The 18,881-nt window shown below is 51.1% G+C and overlaps 1 protein-coding gene across 1 annotated transcript; it reads right to left on the reverse strand.

The window, feature by feature from the left end:
* Positions 1-2,558: 2,558 nt before the first annotated feature.
* On the reverse strand, positions 2,559-12,799 carry TNFRSF13B (TNF receptor superfamily member 13B). The gene is made up of 5 exons (XM_042853958.2): positions 12,685-12,799; positions 10,118-10,258; positions 8,685-8,801; positions 7,791-8,009; positions 2,559-3,054 (listed from the first exon to the last, which is right to left on the reverse strand). The coding sequence occupies exons 2-5, from the start codon at positions 10,254-10,256 to the stop codon at positions 2,780-2,782; spliced, it is 750 nt and encodes a 249-aa protein (XP_042709892.2). The 5' UTR covers positions 10,257-10,258; positions 12,685-12,799; the 3' UTR covers positions 2,559-2,779.
* Between the last annotated feature and the right edge of the window lie 6,082 nt (positions 12,800-18,881).

Raw genomic sequence — 18,881 nt, forward strand, 5'->3', positions numbered from 1 at the left:
ACCACAGTTGCTTGGTTTAAAACCGCTTGGACCTTTAAATGGTGTTAGTGCTGGCTGTGATACTTTCACCCCCTCCCTATACAGTGGGCTTGTGCTAGTAGTGTTCAAGGAACTCTATCAAGAAAAAAATACTCTCCTTTCTAAAAGGACCTTGAGTTCAGAGCTGAGTGCGGGGAAACAAACTGTCCTGGCACTAAAATTCAGAGTGTATTAAGCATGGGACACTGGAAATTACTTAATAAGATAGGAAATATTCTCCAGTTATCTATTCTAAACCTCAGTGACAAAAGATCTCATGCACTGTATTGCACCTAGCACATACTTCATGCCTGGAACAAGTGACTTTACATATATATTTTAACAGGTTATAAAATATTGCTAATTTGTTTCAACGTCCAGGTAAGCAGACTTTATGTCTAGGCTGGCAACATTTCAACGTCTGCTCGTGTTTGAGAAAGCAGGCAGGATAAAATGAGATTTTAAGTGAAAGTTTAGAAAGGTTTCTTTTTCTAAATGTAAATGCCATGCAACATAAAAGATGTCCCAGTCACTACACTCTAAAGAGAACATCCCTAACCAATACCAGGGCCAAAAATACAACACACAAGAATAATGAGAGAGAAAATTGCTGCCTGGAATCTCACAAAGAAGAGCTCCGTATAGCTCGAAAGCTTGTCTCTGTCACCCAAAAGTTGGGCCACCATGTCTCTTGAATCTCATAAAGCAGATTAAGACCATGGAAATTCAGGACCGAATAGAAACAGTTAATTCAACCCAAAATGTGTGTAGTTACAGTACTCGCCTTAAAACAATTTTTGAAGTGCTCCACTTTGAATTGGTTTCTGTTGGGTCCTGAAATTTCTCCTGGTATCGGACATGTCTATTCACTGCTGGGTCCTTGAAAGGGTAGCCTCCACAGAGACAAGAGTCCCATTCAGTAATGGAGCCACTCAACTGGGGAAGGTTTTCAAAATAATTTTTAGAAACACGTTGTATGTAAAAAGTGATTCTAACCAATCGCTACTATGGCTCTCGTGTCTGTCCTACCTGCCACCTATGTAGTGTCATGCATCAGTCGGAGCCAGTCACCTCCCCGCCCACCCAGGAGGCCCATTTTTAGCATCTCAGAAATGCAAGTGGCAATCTGGCTCACCCCACACTCCTTGCAGAACTTTCTCTGCTTCAAGGAATCTTTTGCAGAAGCTGAAAAACATGCTCCTATCGTCACCATAACACGTAGCCATCGATGACTTCTCAAGGCAGCACGGTCCTGCCAGGCAGCACAGCGAATCCATCGCAGGGCTAGTATAGTTTAGCTTTCCTCAGCCCAGCAGTGGCTGCTATTAAAGCTTGGATCTGAGCTCATGGTGCCATAATGGTAGGCGTCAGGAGGAGCGTCAAGGCCAAATGTTATCGGTAACTAGAAGACAATGGTCCGAGACATTTAAAACAATTTTTTAAATAGCTCTTTAAAATCCCTGCTCATTTTAATCATTAAGAAAAGAATTTTGGGAGAAGGGGGGTTTCCTGGCTGAAACCCAGAAGGATGATTGAAAGAACTGGGCATGTTTAGAGAAGAGAAGGCGGGGAGGGGGCATGGTAACATCTTCAAATATGTAAAAGGTTGTTTATGAAGAGGACAGTGATCAATTATTCTCCACGTCCACTGAGGGCAGGACAAGAAGCAATCGGCTTAGTTTGCACTCAGGAAGATTTAGGTTCAATATTAGGAAAAGCTTTCTAACTCGAAGGCTAGTTAAGCTCTGGAATAGGTTACCAAGGGAGGTTGTGGGATCCCTGCCATTGGAGGCTTTTAAGAACAGTTTAGACAAATTCCTGCCAGGAATGGTGTATATCTACTTGGTTCCTGCTTCAATGGGGAGATGGAGCAGAGAGGGCCTCTTGAGGTCCCTTCCAGTCCTACATTTCTGTGAGTCTATGGGTGAAGTGTCAAGATTCACAATGTCTCTGGGGTTTATGAAATATGGGGATGACAAACTTGCTATTTTCAGAGTAGCAGCCGTGTTAGTCTGTATCCGCAAAAAGAAGAACAGGAGTACTTGTGGCACCTTAGAGACTAACAAATTTATTAGAGCATAAGCTTTCGTGGACTACAGCCCACTTCTTCGGATGCTGTAGTCCACGAAAGCTTATGCTCTAATAAATTTGTTAGTCTCTAAGGTGCCACAAGTACTCTTGTTCTTCTTTAAACTTGCTATTAGTGCTCTGGTGGACTAGGGCTAGCACTGACTAGCTGCAGTGGATTCAGTTTCTCTGCATCTGTCACCTCTATAAAATACGTCACTCACTGTTGCTTGAGAATTGCTTTGTTTACAGGCAGAGTCCTCCAAAGAGGAGACTTGCACTCTGCAGTGCCGTGTCCCAGGTTGTGCATCAAACCCATTTACAAAGCCAGGAACAGCGATGCAGGTGCCAGCATGAAAAGCCTGGTTTAATTTTTGGTTCCACTGACGCTAGAGTCTTAGAAGCACCTGAAGAGGTCAGGTTTAGAGGACATGTGTGATGCTACATTGGAAAGGATGCAAGAGACTTTATGGTGAGTGCATAACAATCATGAGAATTTTATTTCCATAGTAGAAGAAAATAGTGACTGTCCACAGTCTGTTTCCATGGTGTGAAGGTAGCTTCTATTGTGATTGGCAGGCAAGGTATTGTTGTGTGTTACTGAAGATGGAGAGCAAGGATCAAATGCAAGCAGCTTTATTCTGAGTGCAGGGAGTGTTACTTCTCTCCCTGATCACCGCATTGCTCAAGGAGTTCATGTCATCGGTGTCTTCTCTTGTGATGGGGAGCATATGATTTTGAAATGGCCATCCTCAGGGGTGGGGATAGCCCCAGCACTTCCTGTGCAGGATATCCCAGCCTGCGAGGCAGTAGCCCTTGCTCCAGGATGATAGAAGGAGCTGTGACATGTTTTAGTCTCCTGCATGGCAGGCCCTTGTTCAGGGAAGCAGAAGCCACAGGTTTCCACAGGCTCTGGTAGTCTGCTCCCAATGGAGCCACCTCCAACGCTCCCCGCTTCCACTAAGTGATCTGTAAAGACACAACCTGTATTAGAGCGAAGGCTCCCACGGGGCAGGTGCCACATCTTTGTAGGAGGCTGGCTCGTGTCTTCCTCCCCTTCCACGTGTGATCCTGGATGGAGAGCCACCTCCTTCGTGACCACACAGCAGCCCTGTGACTACAGATACTGCTGACCGGGAGGGGCAGCATTAGGAAGAGGCCATGTACTATTGACTTCTTTAAATGAGATTTAACAGCTCGGAGCAAGGAGAACCAGTGCTGTGTGATGCTCTGTCAAACACCAATGGATGGGAGAATGTACAGGGCAAGTCCTAGGACTAGATAGGACATCCATTTCCTGCCCTGCCTGAACCAAAGCCTGTTGCATGGTATGTGTCCTGTTGCCTTTGAACAAACTGAGGGCTGTGTAGCTGCCTAGGTCTAACCCCAGCACCTTGACTTTGTGTAGAGATGTAGAACTCAAGGAAAGCCAGATCTCTGCTGAGGGGGCTGAATCAAGTAATATAGTCCCAGATACAGGTGGGTGGCAGTGGTGATGGGGGTTATTACAACACTGCTAGCAATAGAAATAACTTTGATACTTTTTAAAAAAAAAAATAGTTGTACTGCCCTTTGATTGGCCATTCCCGTTGCTGAGTGCGCAGCTTGAAAACTGCAGCATTGTGAGAAACCCGACTAGGTCCTGAAAGTGCAAGCGACTGGCCTCTAGGTCCATTGTCCAAATGGAGGGAAATGCAAGAAACCTGCCCTACAGCTGAAAGAATTCTAAAAATGAGACGGGTAGAGCATTCCGTTTTCGTCACCTAGGGTGGTCTTAGTATTCTTAATATTTGTTATTCTGAAAATACAATAAATCATTTCCAACCTGAGGGAGGCCCTTTAAAATCAATCCCCGGTGCCACAGTGTCCTCAGACAAATGCTGATAGGAACAGTTTTAAGTTACGTTTCTGCACTGAAAAGTGTGACCCATTAGGTTGCATGTTTGATTTTCCATGTCAACGAGATGAAAGGGAGAGACCATCAATCTTAGGTTCTTATCTGGCCCCCATCACTGGTGCATCTGAGGACCTCATGGTCTTTTTAATTAATGTATCCTCACATCACCGCTGTGAGGCAGGGCAGAGCTGTTATCCCCATTGTACAGATGGGGAACTGAGGCACAGAGAACCAGGCCCAGATCATCTTAAGGCAGTGGTTTTCAAACTGTGGGTTGGGACCCCAAAGTGGATCACAAACCCATTTTAATGGGGTTGCCAGGGCTGGCCTAGACTTGCTGGGGCCCGGGCCGAAGCCCAAGCCCCACCTCCTGGGGCCGAAGCCCGAGGGCTTCAACTTTGGCCTCCTGACCTGGGGAAGTGGACTCAGGCTTTGCCCCACCCCCGAGCAGTGGGACTTGGGCTTTGGCCCCCTTGCCTGGAGCATTAGGGCTCAAGTGGGCTCAGGCTTTGGTCCCCGCTCCTGAGGTCGTGTAGTAATATGTCAGAAGGGGGCCGCGGTGCAGTGACGTTTGAGAACTCCTGCAATCAGTCGGAGTTAGGACTCAGATATGAAGAGGTCAGCGCTCACCCTCGCAACACCTGGCTGATTTAAGAGCCTAGATCTCATTTTGAAAAGGAATTTAGGCACTGAGAGGTTTAAATCCCATTGGCTGTTGCTGAGCGCAACACCTAAATATCTTTAACAATCTGGGCCTAAGTGACTGGCCCAGGGTCACACAAGAAGTCTGTGGCACAGCAGGGAATGGAACTGGGTCTCCTGGGATCCTAAATTACCATCAGTCTGGTCCCTGAGGAGAACTGTTTTCAATTCTCTTTTCCTTTCCCTGCCCTCGGGCGGCTCTCCCTAGTCTGTTTTCTCTCTCTCTCGTTCAGGGACCCGCCCGTCCTGTGCGTCTCCAGGCCATCGGGAACCAAAATGGCGCTATTTATACAGAGTATTTTTCAAAGCAAACAGGCTGGCTCACTACTCAGCCAAAGCCACACGCAAGTCTTTAGGGCCTGGGCCTGGATCTGCCGGTGAAGCCCCTGATATTCAGCCTGTGGAGTGGCTGGCCCAGCCAGCCCTTAATGAGCAAGTGGGAAGCCACTGTTAAATGAGCCCCTGTGCAGCCAAATCACTGCCCTGACCAAACGAACACAGACCTGCGATCATTATCAGAGGACGGTCAGCCCCGTTTCTTGATTGGCTGGCTGATTAATTAGAGACACTTCTTCTTTACTACCCCTCATCCCTGGGATTTCACCAGCTGCCTCTTAGTCCAAGCCAGCCTGAGGAGGGAGAGACCAGGACTAATAGTCAGTGGCTACACAGCTCTGCTCCTTTGAACAGCAATGCACAGTCCAGCCTGGCAGTTGAGGTTCTAGTCCCACCTCTGCCATGGACTTAAGAGCTCTCTGGATTTTGTTTCTCCAGCTGTAAAATGAACCTCACATAAATGATGTTTAATGTTCCTGAAGTGCTTTGAGATCATCGGATGCCTGGTGCTTTAGAAGAGCAAAGCACTGTATTAGCTTGATTATTCCTAGACAGCAGGCTAAGCTTTAAGTGCCAATTCTTGCTTTCATGCCTACTCTTGTACAATTTAAAATATAGCTACAAGCAGCGAGCGGCCGTGGAACGGGAGGATTGCATCGGGATTGTACGGCAGCTGCAGGCCTGGGGAGCCTGAAACAGTGATGGCTTGGCTTGTACAGTTCAGCTGACAAGCATTTCTGTGGCAGCTGTCCCAGGTGCCACAAACCACCTTGTGCCCATTCTGAAGAGTCTTCTCTTTACCTGTGGTTGCACTTTGGTAACTGAACGCTGGTGACTGGATCATGTTCTATGCTAATGGCCTCTTTAATCATAGATTATAGGACTGGAAGGGACCTCGAGAGGTCATCGAGTCCAGTCCCCTGCCCGCATGGCAGGACCAAATACTGTCTAGACCATCCCTGATAGACATTTATCTAACCTACTCTTAAATATCTCCAGAGACGGAGATTCCACAACCTCCCTAGGCAATTTGTTCCAGTGTTTAACCACCCTGACAGTTAGGAACTTTTTCCTAATGTCCAACCTAGACCTCCCTTGCTGCAGTTTAAACCCATTGTTTCTGGTTCTATCCTTATAGGCTAAGGTGAACAAGTTCTCTCCCTCCTCCTCATGAAACCCTTTTAGATACCTGAAAACTGCTATCATGTCCCCTCTCAGTCTTCTCTTCTCCAAACTAAACAAACCCAGTTCTTTCAGCCTTCCTTCATAGGTCATGTTCTCAAGACCTTTAATCATTCTTGTTGCTCTTCTTTGGACCCTTTCCAATTTCTCCACATCTTTTTTAAAATGCGGCGCCCAGAACTGGACACAATACTCCAGCTGAGGCCTAACCAGAGCAGAGTAGAGCGGAAGAATGACTTCTCGTGTCTTGCTCACAACACACCTGTTAATGCATCCCAGAATCATGTTTGCTTTTTTTGCAACAGCATCACACTGTTGACTCATATTTAGCTTGTGGTCCACTATAACCCCTAGATCCCTTTCTGCCGTACTCCTTCCTAGACAGTCTTTTCCCATTCTGTATGTGTGAAATTGATTTTTCCTTCCTAAGTGGAGAACTTTGCATTTGTCTTTGTTAAACTTCATCCTGTTTAACTCAGACCATTTCTCCAATTTGTCCAGATCATTTTGAATTATGACCCTGTCCTCCAAAGTAGTTGCAATCCCTCCCAGTTTGGTGTCATCCGCAAGTTGCAATAGGCATTAGCAGTTCAAAGGGCTCCAGATAGTAGCTTGCATTAAACACCCAAGATCTCAAAGCCTTTACCAAGGTGGGTACAGCAATAACGGAGGTACAGAGAGTCTGCATCTTGGCTAAGATCATGCACCAAGCCAACGTCAGAAGCAGGATTAGGCCTAGATCTGTATACAGACGTGGCCCGCAGAGGGTAGTGTCTGAGCACCTCACAGCCATTAATAAATGCATCTGTATAACAACCAGTCTGAGGTGAGGAAGTTTACAGGTGGGGCTCTAGGGCCCTGAGATTGGGACTTGCCCAAATTCACACAGGAACTCTGTGGCAGAGTCGTGAATTGAGAGACAGGTGCTGGTCTCAGTCCATTACTTTAACCACACGACCATCTTCCCTGGTCTCTAGACTCTTGGGTTCACGACTAATCCATTGGCCTGTTCTGCTAGGGAACATTCTTGAACGTAGTTCTGGGTTCAATTCTCTGGCCTGTGCTTGGCCTTCCCCTCTGTGAGCAAGAACTTTTCAGAGGCTCACGAAGAGATGCACTTAGGGGACGGGTGAGGCTCCCAGGACTGACCCGTGCCCAGAAACATTCTCTGCTCCTGAGAAGCAGCGCACACCCTTCAGTGGCCTGCCTGGTTTGCAGCTGTGTGACGTACTGAGATAGGCACAAGAACTCAGGCCTGTGCCCTAGGAAGGACAGTGCTCTGCCCTTGGTACCCTCCTCCTCCTTTCCGCTAAGGTACGTGACTAAGAGCTTAGTCACTTCTTTCCTCCCTTTGGGGCAGGGGGTAGCAGCCCGAGAGCACCAGTTCATCCTATAACCATTCCACTGGCCGGTAGCAGGTGTGGAACACTGTCCTCTTCCCAGCCAGAGAGACTGCGACGGCACATTCTTTGGTGTCTGAATCTATCTCCCAGCTCAGGTGTGTTAGTAGGTTCTTCTAGCCATTCACAATCACCCCCTTTGACTCTGTCCCATAACCTCTCTCTTTTCTCCAGCAGCTGGTACTTACCTTTTGAGGAGTCCTCCCTCTTGTGGCAGGTCCCAGGGGTGGGCTGGCAGGAGACCTCCGCTCCCCTCCTTTTGAAGTGGGTCCAGCCCACCAGCAAAGAGCAGATCATGGTGCAAAGGCAGAGCGCCAGCAGCAGGTAGACAACCAGCCATTGGTCCTGATCACTACCTAGCTTCTGCTCCAGAGCAGCCATTCTGGATGAGGTAGTTACCAGTTTATCTGAAAGTCAAACATAGTCACATCCATGTTGTCCAGTGCAGGGCGGGAAGGGGTTCGTTGCCCTGGGGATACAGCAGTCAGATGAAGACTCTGAACCTGCCTTGGAAACATTCCCTTGGCTGCAGGGGTGTCCCCTCCCATGTGGCAAGTGGAGCAGCCCTTCTGCTGTTCAGCTTCGTCCCCTCTCTATGTAAGCACCTTGGCAAGGCTCTTCCTCCCCCCACAGGGTGCAATTCTTGAGGATATGGAGAAGTTCCCCACCCCCACCCCAAGGCAGCACAGCGAGGTGAGAAGCACCACAGCATGATAGATCCAGCAAACAATAGTGCAAAACAAAGAAACCATACAAAGGCGGAGAGGGAAACACAGTTCATGGCAGGAGAGGTGAGAGGCAAGGGCAGCTAGCATAGGCTAGGGGAAGAGCATGTCCTGGTATTTCCTTCCCCACGTTCCTAGAGAAGCTAATACAGTCTAATCAAAGGCTCCTGAGAGGACTTGGGGTCAGCTGACATCTCCCCAGAGCAAGGGACAGAAGTTGCACCTACACGTCCTCCTACTTTGGCCCTCAGGTTTGAATGTCCCCAAAGCAAAGCTTGCATGAGCACGGAGCTTGCATCCCACCCTCCCCGAGCGCGCGTGCCAGGGCGCTTTGCCGGGTGCATCCTGCAGCCTTACTCTCACAGAACTGGAGACACTGGCTTGGGTGCTGCCCACAGACGCCCGAGCAGCTGATGCATCTTCTCAAGAGCTCGTCGTAGTAGAAGCCGGGCCGCTTGCTGCATTCCATTGACACTGGAGAGTGGAGGGGAGAGAGAAACGCATCCTGCTCAATACGTCACGAGAGGAACCGCTGCTGTGGGAGAGTCTAGAGCTACGCGCTGGGGCCTGCTTACAGGGGCTGGGGTAGCCTTGGTATCAGAGCAGGACCAGTGCTGCCAGTTTTGTCAGGAGTGTTTTTTCCTAAAGCCCGAGCCTGGGAAGACAGGAACATCTAATAAAGTAAAGGCCTAGGCCTCGTGGGGCAGAGAACAGCCTGAAACTCTGAGCCCAGGATGACCTCAGAGATTAAAAACCTGAAGATACAAGAAAAATCTTCCAAAGGTTTTGTTTTTAGAGTCCTAGAGTTTAAGGCCAGAAGGGTCTACCACATCATGCTGTATATCACTGGCCGAAGCCCCCCCCCCCCCCCGCATCTACGCTCTAAACCCCAAACCAGAATTAGACCTAAGTAGTGCAGTCCTCAGCAGCATAAACTCTTCTGTGCCACAGGCAGAGAATGGGAGGGGCTGAGGAGAGCCCCCTGGTCTGAGACGTCACTGTTTAGTTAATAACCAGGTGCTATCACCTGGTGCAGGATGGGAAATCTGCCCTGGGGGTGGGCCATCCAGACGCAGGTGATGGTGAGCTCAGGGCCCCCTGCCCCCTCACTGGAACCTGTGGGCTGCTGATTATCATTCTAGTTTTAAGATGCAGATCTCACAGAGCGAGCCTCTTCCCTGCACAGAGGAGGGGGGAGCAGATGCGGGGGTCTGCAATGAACTGGCCCTGAGAAGGGGGATCAGCTGGAGCTGTGGGAGAAGGAGCAGAGCTCCTACAAACTGGTTCCTGGGGCATGCTGGGACTGGCCACAAGGAAGAGTGGCTGGGCCAGCCATGCAGGGAGCGGGGGTGGCTGTCGCATTTCCCCAACCATTCTGGCTTCAGATACTTGTCTGACAAAACTACTCAGTTGAAGCCAATGCAGAGCTTTGACTGAGATTTTTCCAAGTGCCAGTTAGAAGCTGGACTTCACTGGTGCCCCCGTTGCTAGCTGCTCCTTCAGAACTGCCCTGCTTTCTACCAGTGTATTGGCCCCCAGCCTCCCTGTTTCCCTCAGCGGGAAGGCACTGGCGCCCAGGGGTGGGGGCTGAGTTCCTGTGTGTTATCCAAGAGCCTCTACACCCAGCCCCTTGCAGTGTCACGCTGGTAAAGTCCTTCAGCCAAGTCACCTCCCTGTTGCAGTCCAGTGGGATAATACAAACATCTGACGACAAATGCACCCACATGCCAAACATGGTGCAGCGCTCAGTATCCGCGCGTGGCTGGCCGGCCAGCTCCCTAGGCACTCACCGCAGAAGGTAGTGCATCTCTCCACACTGGGCGAATTACATGCAAGTCTGCAGGAGATGCATTGGCACAGGAGATTGTCCCAGTACTGCTGCTCTGTGCAATTGGTCATGGCCTTCCACCTTGGGCACATCAAAAGCATGTCTGCAAAACAGAAGGGAAAGGGGGGGAGATCTGAAGACACCCCAAACGTGGCAGCCTTGAGTGATGGAGAGGAGCTACCTGGTTAAGTAGCACAGAGCGTGTTTGAGCAGTGGACATATTCTCCTGCATGGGCCTTAGGGATGAACATGTGCCCGTCCCTTGCGTGCCCTAAGCCGTCAGCTGGGCGTTTGCCAAGGCTGTAAGACTGGACAAAGGGAGTGTTCTTGGGGAGTTGTTCAAGAGTCTCAGATCAACTGAGGGCCTGGAGCTGCAACCACCCATCCCCAACCTTTGCTTATTCTTGCAAGGACAGTCCAGGCTGTGACACTGGGGAGAACGTCCTGATTCCCATGGCAAACCCTTCCTATTCCCATCCACCTCGGGATTTAGATGAGAAGGGCCCAGAATCACACAAGTAGTTAGGCACCTACTTTCCATTGATTTCAGTGGCATGGTGCCATGCCTCCCTTGCTCCAGTGTGTGTGTGTGTGTTTGGGGGGGGGCTTTTCGTGTGTGTGTGTGAGAGAATGGCTTTTTGTCAGATATGATTGAACAAGTGCAGAAAGGGCTAAGCTGCCAGAAGAAAAGGTCAGGCAGGATGAAGATGTGAAATTTACAAATAGGAAGGGCTTGGCAGACAACCGTGTTCAAGTGAGACACAACCAGACATGCACTTTTGTATCACTGGGCCCCCATCAAGCTGCTCTAATGCAGGAGGCCTTGGTCTGTGCTGCAAATGCAGCTGGTTCCAGGGGACCCAACCAAGGGCTGTGGATCTGACTAACGAACTCCCAGCAGCGCTGCCAAACAGACCTGGGTTTTGATCACATCCAGGGTCAGCTAGCTGAGAAGTGGGGTCCTGGACCCAGCTGCATTTGCGGTATCGAGGAGGCCTAGATCAACGCGTCTGCTTACCTGTAAAGGTAACAGACCCAAGGCTGAGGGCAACGAGCTCGCTGGCGTGCCCTGTGACTTCCAGGAGCTTCCCCTTCTAAGGTGCTTGAGGCCTGATTCTCCGCACCATGTGCCTTGGGGTGCCCATTACATCAGAGACAAGTGGATGTAAAATGCTCCCATTCTGACAGGGTGGAGTATGACCCCTGCTTTGCACAACTATAAATAACTGCACAAGGTGAAAGGCAGCGGAGAATCTGACCGGATCGTCGTCAATGGCAAATACAGTTGTTCACATTCATACTGGAAATTGTTTCCGCTTAAATAGAGAATGGCCAAGGAGCTGCTCTCCAGAGCGGGCTTGGGCTCAGGGGGCCTCTGATCTCATCAGCTCTTCTGGCAAGAAGCTGCCACCAAAGAGTAGCCGCTGGGGGTTTGAGGAGAATTCTGCCATCCTGAATGGGACGAGGGCTGGACGGTGCCACATGGGCCTGAGATTGCCCATGTGCTTGTGAGATCATGGCGGGGTCCAAACCGGAACCTAGGCCCCAGCCGGAACACGAAGCCAAAACCGCATGGGTGATTCCGGATGCCGCAAGCTGATCCCAAGCCCCCTGGATCTTTGGAAAGGGTTTGGCTCTGAGGTTGTGGGTTTGGCCCAGAGTTGCTGTTCTCGTGCCTGTCTTTGATCTTTTCTCACCCAGGTAGGTCCTCGGCAATAACAAAAGCACGGCTTCTGGTCTGACCTGCCTGGCAGCACAGCTGGGGTTTTCAGTGGTGCAGCCACCCAGCAGAGCTCAGCACCTCCTTCCTGGCCTGGGACTGTGGCTTCCAGCATTCACAACACCCAGAGTGCAAACAGCTGCTTGTAACACACAACTCGAGAAACCTGCTGAGTTCTTGTGGCCTGAGGGGGGCCTTTGACAGGATCTGCACCATGGTAACTACCACCCTGTCTCTGGGGCCCTAGTGCTCTGCCTTTCTCCAGGACACCTGACTCCTCATCTCCTGCTCTATCAGCCAGTCGCCAAGGGTCCAAATCTTTCCACGCTCACTGGGTGCCAGGTACTCGATGGTTTGAAAGAGGCACTCGCAGCACATGGGCCTTAGCCCTGTGTTAACAACCCCTCGGCGCAGGCACTGAGCCCGATCCAACCTGGCCACGTGCAGCAGGGTGGCACCGTCCTGCCCTCTCTTGAGGACAAGATGTTAAAGGGCAGAGCTGTGGACGAGCAGGGGCTACTTTCCCCTCCCATCTCTTGTAGAGAAGCTCAGCCTGAATGCATTCTCCCCCAGCCTCCCGAGGGAGCAGTAGGTGGGTTTTCAAAATGGCAGTGGCGTAGGCACGCAGTTAAATTAAAGGCTACCAAGCAAATGAGGCTGCCTTCCACTCCGTGCAGGAGATCGTACCAGCCACATACCTCCCCGGCCGCCCCATGGCAGCAAACTCTGCTGTCCTCTGCCCACTCCAATCCCGGCCCACTCCCCTCACCCGTCCTTGCTGCCTAATAAAAGAGTGGGCAGGTACTCACCCTCAGTCTCGTCTCAGGCCAAGTCTAGTCTCCCCCCGCTCCTGCCATCTCACTGTGAGCTCCGGCCCCTGAGTCTGCTCATTACTCATGAGGTTTATTATTAGAGTTAGATTTGATTAGAGGCTGGGCTGTGTGTTTCCTGGGGTTTCCCCCTGCATTCTTTCTACGCAAATTAACCTGACATGCGAATGATTGAGTTGACTCTGGTGGGGCATCCCTGGGCCAGATGTGCAGCGGCCACAGAACCCCGGCAGGTCTTGGTTTGGCGCCGTGTTGCGGTGGGTGTGAAAACGCCAGGAAGAGAGCAGATGCAGCAGCCACAACTTCATCAATGGAATTCTGCCGCAAGGCGCCTCCGGCACACGGGCGTGGTGGTACCCCAGAGTCGCTAATTCATGGAAAACAGCTCAGCTGAACCAGCAGGGGCCTCCTGTGGGAGGCACATCAACTACCCTAGCATCTCCGTGGGTGTCTGTCCATGCTCTGCTCCCCCTGGGTCAGGAACCGAACATGCAAAGAAGAGAAAACAGCAGGGTTTTTTCCTTTAGGAGATTTCTTCCCCCACCTTACAAGAAAAAATGTCTCCGACTAAAATTACCGCAGAATAGTGCATCTTTAAAAGAGAGCAAAAGGGGGAAGGTCTTGCTAGGTGAAGCACACTGTGCAGCAGGTCTATGTAGTTGGTGCTGATCGGGTTGTATTCCAGTGCAGAAAATTGGTACGCTGAGGCCTTGAGTGCTGGGAATGTTTCTCTACACTCTCCTATGTTTGCTACCTCTGGTCCAGCTCCACCTGCGGGCATCAGCTTTTCCAGTGCTCCGTGCCCCCGGTTGCAGCCAGATTTTCAGCAGAGCTCAGCATCCACCAGGCCACTGACTTGGGAGCCTAAATGGGAGCTGAGCTCTTTTGACAATGCAGCCTATGAAGCAGGCTGGAAAGAGCGGCCCGAGGAAGCCATTTGCAATGCACAGGAAGTTTTACTGGTCCTACAGAATGCACGAATGATGCTACGTGCACCTGAGCACCAATTCCTGGCATGTTCTAACTCACGCTTTCCCTAGGTGCAGACGCAAGGCACTCCCCTAACAAGCCCCGATTGTGGATGCTGAGTTCTGGGGAAAATCTGGTCCATAACGTAGACAAGGTGCCAGCCACCACCACCATGATAGGAGTTATGGAGTGTAAGGCCAGAAATAGAACATAGGCCACCGCCACCACCTGCCCACTAAACCCAGCAGCTGAAATCAGACCAAAGTATTTCAGCTTGCAGGGGACTAGATTATTATATGTCACCAGCAGAGAACAGGAGGGACCGAGTCCCCCACAATTTCAGGGAAATGATTGAGATATATCCAGCTAATCCCGGCAAGTGACCCCCACACACACAAAAACCCCCAAGTTCAAGGCCAATATGAGCTGGGGGAAATTCCTGCCTGACTCCACGTAGGGCAAACAGTTAGACCCTGAGCGTGGTTGCAAGAACCAGCCAGCCAAGCAACTGAGACAGAGAGTCCTTGAGGGCACCTCAGAGCCCTGGCCCTCTCCCCCCAAAGACCCAGCTCCAGCTGTGGCCAGCCCTGATGCTGCAGAGGAAGAAGGTCAAACAAAACCAAATAGGTTGGGAAGAATCCCTCCCTGGCCCTTAAGCACTGTACTGTGAAAACGGTGTAATCTAGTGTTGGTCAGGGAAGGGCTACGTAAAGTGGTATTTATGCCCTGTGTTACCCGCTCAATTTAGGGCACCCCACCTACACCCTACTGAAGGCTCAAGGCGTGACCCAATCAATTTAGGCACCACCACCCTTTCCCTTCTGAGGGCTCAGGGGGTCAGGCACCTATCCTTACCCACAGGGCTCAGGAAGAAACCTGGTCAATGTAAGTACCCGCCCTTCCCCTTTGGCTCAGGGCTCTACGGGTCAGCGGAACCTTTTCCCAGTGAAAGACCCTTACACATTAGCAACACATTAGCAACACACACAATACGCATACCAAGCAAATCTCTTCTGCTCACCGCTCCCAGTATACAGACAAATTTCACCCGATGGCCAGTCAGGGATTCATTCATCGGGGGGCTGCCGGCGATGCCTCTGGACGTCACGGTTGTGCAGAAGGGTCCGAGTTCCAGCAGCTTGATGTTGTCCTGCAGGGCGGAAAATGGTTCCCAGAGAGCATTGGGTTTTCATTTACATTCTATAGGAAAAACGAGCTCCCTCCTTCAAATGTACTAACCCAATCACATTATCCCACACACCTAAATAACAAACATTTCACCAGTTACGCGCTGGCCCCTCTGTGTCCTCCTTCCGGCCCACGTTTTTTACATTTTATCTTTCATGCCCAAATTGTAACTTAGTTGTGACCTTCTCTGCTCAAGCAGATGGTCAGCATTAAAATGCTGGTCAGAGTTTAGCTTACCGTTTATTTAGTCTCTTTCTGAGTCCTCCTAATTTCCCAGTGCCTGGGTGTCTCTACAACCTTGGTGGTATAACTCTTTAGGGACGTTCCTGAGGTGGGGGTGCTTTAGCAGCAGCAGAACAATCTTTTTTTCAGTTTTCATGGTGAACTCTGAGTTTCACCCAAAGCTGGTTTAATATTGGGGGGGGGGCAGGTTTTGATCAGGTCTCAGGCCTATACCTGCACCTTGTCTGTTGTGCTTCCACTGCTGGTACACTAGCTGCTTTGCCCTGGTGGTAGCAATCGTGGACAACTTTTGGCAGGAAAGAAAAAGCCCTTGTGTACACATATAAACCCCCCCTAAGGCTCAGTATTAAGACCTCACCGGGTTACAGCCTCTATCCAGCGTGCTGTGCATTCACCTGACGTGACTGACAGCATGCTCTTGTGTTGAACATGGGCTGAATTTGGGGGCTAAGCAGGACTCCAGTTCCATAGGCAGGCGAGGACCCTGCCGATGATCAGCCCAGGACATCGCGTTCCCTTCTGAATTCCTGACTGGACGGAAAGAAGGTGAGAAAAGGATGAGATCATGTACCATTAGATAGACACAAACATCCTTCTCCACAGTCCACCCGCTGAGCTCCAGGTGCTTTACAAACACTGAGCCACACAGCACCTCTTGGCAGTAGGGAAGTTTAGTCCCATTTTACAGCTGGGGAAGCTGAGGTACATGGAATGCTTTTGTTTCTCTGCATCGGTAGAACCTGTCAACACTCTTTCCTCCCCAGGGAGTTTAGGTAAAAAGGAATAGAAGCCAGGAAAGGGTTAATGAAATGGCGAGGGGCTTAATTGGGACAGCCTAGGTACACTTGGGGAAGGAGTGTGTCTGTGAGGGCAGGCCCAGACAGAAGGAAGCCCTCAGAGTAGTGTTGGGGTGAGGAAGCCTGGCACAGCACAGCATGGCCTGGCCAGAGGTCGAGGCCCCAGAGTCAGCAGGAAGCCTGAAGGAGGCTGAAAACCTGCAAAGCCTGAGCGAGGTCAGGAGGAAAACCTGCGGCTGAGCCCAAGAGAGCCAGCAAGGAACCAAGAGGCTCTTGCTTGGGGGAGCCTGCAACAGGGCTTTGGTGGGATGTCAACCCGAGTGGGACATGTTGGGATGAGTTTGTTGTCCTAGGGGAAGTCCTGAGGGCCTGAAGGTAGTGTGAATGCCAATGCTGATGCATCTATTTTGGACATGGGACTTTACTACCCGGGAAGTGGGGGGATCTATATGTGACCTGGCCGGAGAGCTGAATCACGAGAAGTCGACCGTCCGCAGGGCCAGCGCAGCTGTTGCCAGAGGGCGCCAGATGAGGAGAACCTGCTATGCCACGCCTGGCCACAAGGAGGCACGCCGGCCAGTGAGTCACTTCTGAATCTGCCAGTGTTAGAGACTCCCAATGATACTGCCGCACAGAAAGGGGCTGACTTGCCCAAGCCACACAGCCATCTCCCTTGGTGCCAAGCCTCGGGCTTTAACCAGGAGACAGCGCTTCTTGTCCCCTTCATTGTCATCGACAGGTCTGCAGAGCCACACCAGCTGCAGGAAGACAAGCTGGGGTCTGCTTTGCTTTGTTGTCTCAGCAAAATTAGCTGCCCGGCCCGGTTTCCAGGGTTGCCGATGGCTGGTGATGTACGAAGCACAAAGAACACAGCTTGATTTTTTCAGAGCAAGTCCCACTGGCACTGCTGGCAGCCTGAAAAATCTTACTTGGCCTTGTAAATGGAGCGAGTTTGATCAGCAAATCGCTGAAGGAGCATAAATGTGGAACCCCATGAGGCCATTTTCACAGAGGGGTTTTTCAGGCCGTGACGATGTTTAAAACGCCTTCCTTAATATGGCCTGTGCAAGCGAGCCGAGCCGGGCAGCTTCTGCATTAGAAGTGCTAATGCAATGTGTAAATACGGCGTTCGATGCAGAGGCGTTTTTCACTCACTAAGCAGCTGACTGCTTCACCCCCTGAAATCACCCCACATAGGACTTGTGTCGTGTTAATGACAAGCGATTGTGACAAGTCTACAAACCATCTAGCTTTGGGCTGGTGGTGGTGTTCCCTGAATAATTCAGGCCCTCCAGCCCAGCTAATCAACTGGGGAAAGGTGCAGTGATGCGACAGGTTTCTTTGGTGAGGCAGCAGGGGGCTCTTAGAAACCAGTGAGCTGGGAGTTGACTCAGCCGGGCGGCGGCAGTTCAGCGAGTGGTGTGTGTGGGACAGTTTCTGCGGGGTGTGAAGCAGCATCTCTAGGGGGAGTGAAGGTATTTTCCCTACTCGCTTCAAAACTCCTACTCTGCATATAACCTTTGTGACGTGTGTTTAACGTCAGCTAAGCTGGCATTCCTGGCAGTAGCGTATTTGAGGGGAAACGGGTAAGCGGAGTTTACCCACTTCTCATTTGGGGAATACACCACGGATCCTGAGTTTCACTTCTGAGCCGTTAGTATGTCAGTGCCTGTTTCTCTCCCTCCCCAGAGTCTGACCTGTTGAATCTTGCACTGCACAGCTAGTGCCGGACAAGTCACCTTTTGCACCAGCCCTTGATTCTGGGGGCAGGACTTGGGTTTGCAGCATAGGGTTGCCTTCACGTCACTGCTGCATCCCACCTGTCCTTATGCTGGGGAGTTAATTCTTTCAGCAGGTCAGGGCCATGAATAGGGCAGGCAGTGGTGGCAGGAGCTCCCCCAAAATGGCCTTACCAAAATGCCTCTCCCTTGGGCAGGCACCACTGGTGGGGTTAAAATGGAGCCGTTGCAGCCCGGAGAGTCTGCTTCCAGCCAGAGGTTAGTGTACTGGGCAGAACTGAGTAGAGAGAGGTTTTCATTTCGCTAGGTTCCCAGCTATAGGTATAGTTCTCATGCGTTTGTCTACCAGTGATACCCTGGGGTTGGTGGTGACCTGGGTTTGCAATGAGCCACATGAAATGTTTGGCTACCATCGCCAAGAGGTTGCAGGGAATACGTGAGGGGAGTTAGTGAGACATGCTGGAATGTAGCCTCGTATATATGGCTGCAATACTTCCCCGCTTAGAAAGAACATGAGGTTTCAGCAGCTGCAGTGACTGATCTCATGTGGCTCCTCACCCCACAGCTATGTGCTGGCCGGCTGTTCATTTCCAGGTGTAGTTCAAGGCACTGGTGGTGAGCTATCCAGCCACGTGGGGTGGACTCTAAGAGGTATCTGCCACCAGGGCTCTTGTTCCCTTCATGGCGGTTGCTCTGTTGCTGGGGTGGAACGAGGCACCATTCAGTCACTGATTTGTACGGAGCAAAGAGTCACTGAGTCCCTTATTGAGACCCAGGCACACTGCCAAGGTTAGTTGTCCAGGGTGGAGTCAGGCAGCCAGGTTCCATGGCAACCAGTGGAGGCCATCACAGGCCTGGGGTTGAGAGGCAACACTCTGACCCTGTCTGTTCCCTTGCAAATCCTGGTGTGGGGGGATATGGGGAGGTGGGGGAGTCAGGTGTTGGCGAATGCTGGCTTCGCTGTGAGAGGGGCTGCTCTGTGGTGGCTCTTTGTGAACTTGGGGCGTGATCCGACTCCCCGTGAGGTTCATGGGAGACCCCCTGGAGCACGTGGGGGGTCTGCAGGGCGAAGCAGTTCTAGCCGCTGGGTAGCACAAGCTGAGGCCACTTGCGGTCCCCACTTGCTATGGGGCAGGAGCTTCAAGAGGGAGCTTTGTCCGTCCAGCCCATTCCCCAGGCCCTGTGCTGGGGGCAGGGGACTTTCAAAGGACGAGCTACGTGACCCCACTGGAGAGCTGCA

The sequence above is a fragment of the Chrysemys picta genome, chromosome 10, assembly GCF_011386835.1.
Source record: "Chrysemys picta bellii isolate R12L10 chromosome 10, ASM1138683v2, whole genome shotgun sequence".
Taxonomy (NCBI): Eukaryota; Metazoa; Chordata; order Testudines; family Emydidae; genus Chrysemys; species Chrysemys picta.

What these genes read in the sequence shown, in the direction of transcription:
- TNFRSF13B (XM_042853958.2), bottom strand. Translation starts at nt 10,256, where the DNA reads ATGCTTTTGATGTGCCCAAGGTGGAAGGCCATGACCAATTGCACAGAG. An exon ending in GTGTCTCCAGTTCTGTGAGA is followed by an intron (nt 8,010 to 8,684) that starts GTAAGGCTGCAG and finishes TTTGACTTTCAG; the next exon opens with ATAAACTGGTAACTACCTCA. An exon ending in GAGGGAGGACTCCTCAAAAG is followed by an intron (nt 3,055 to 7,790) that starts GTAAGTACCAGC and finishes GTGTCTTTACAG; the next exon opens with ATCACTTAGTGGAAGCGGGG.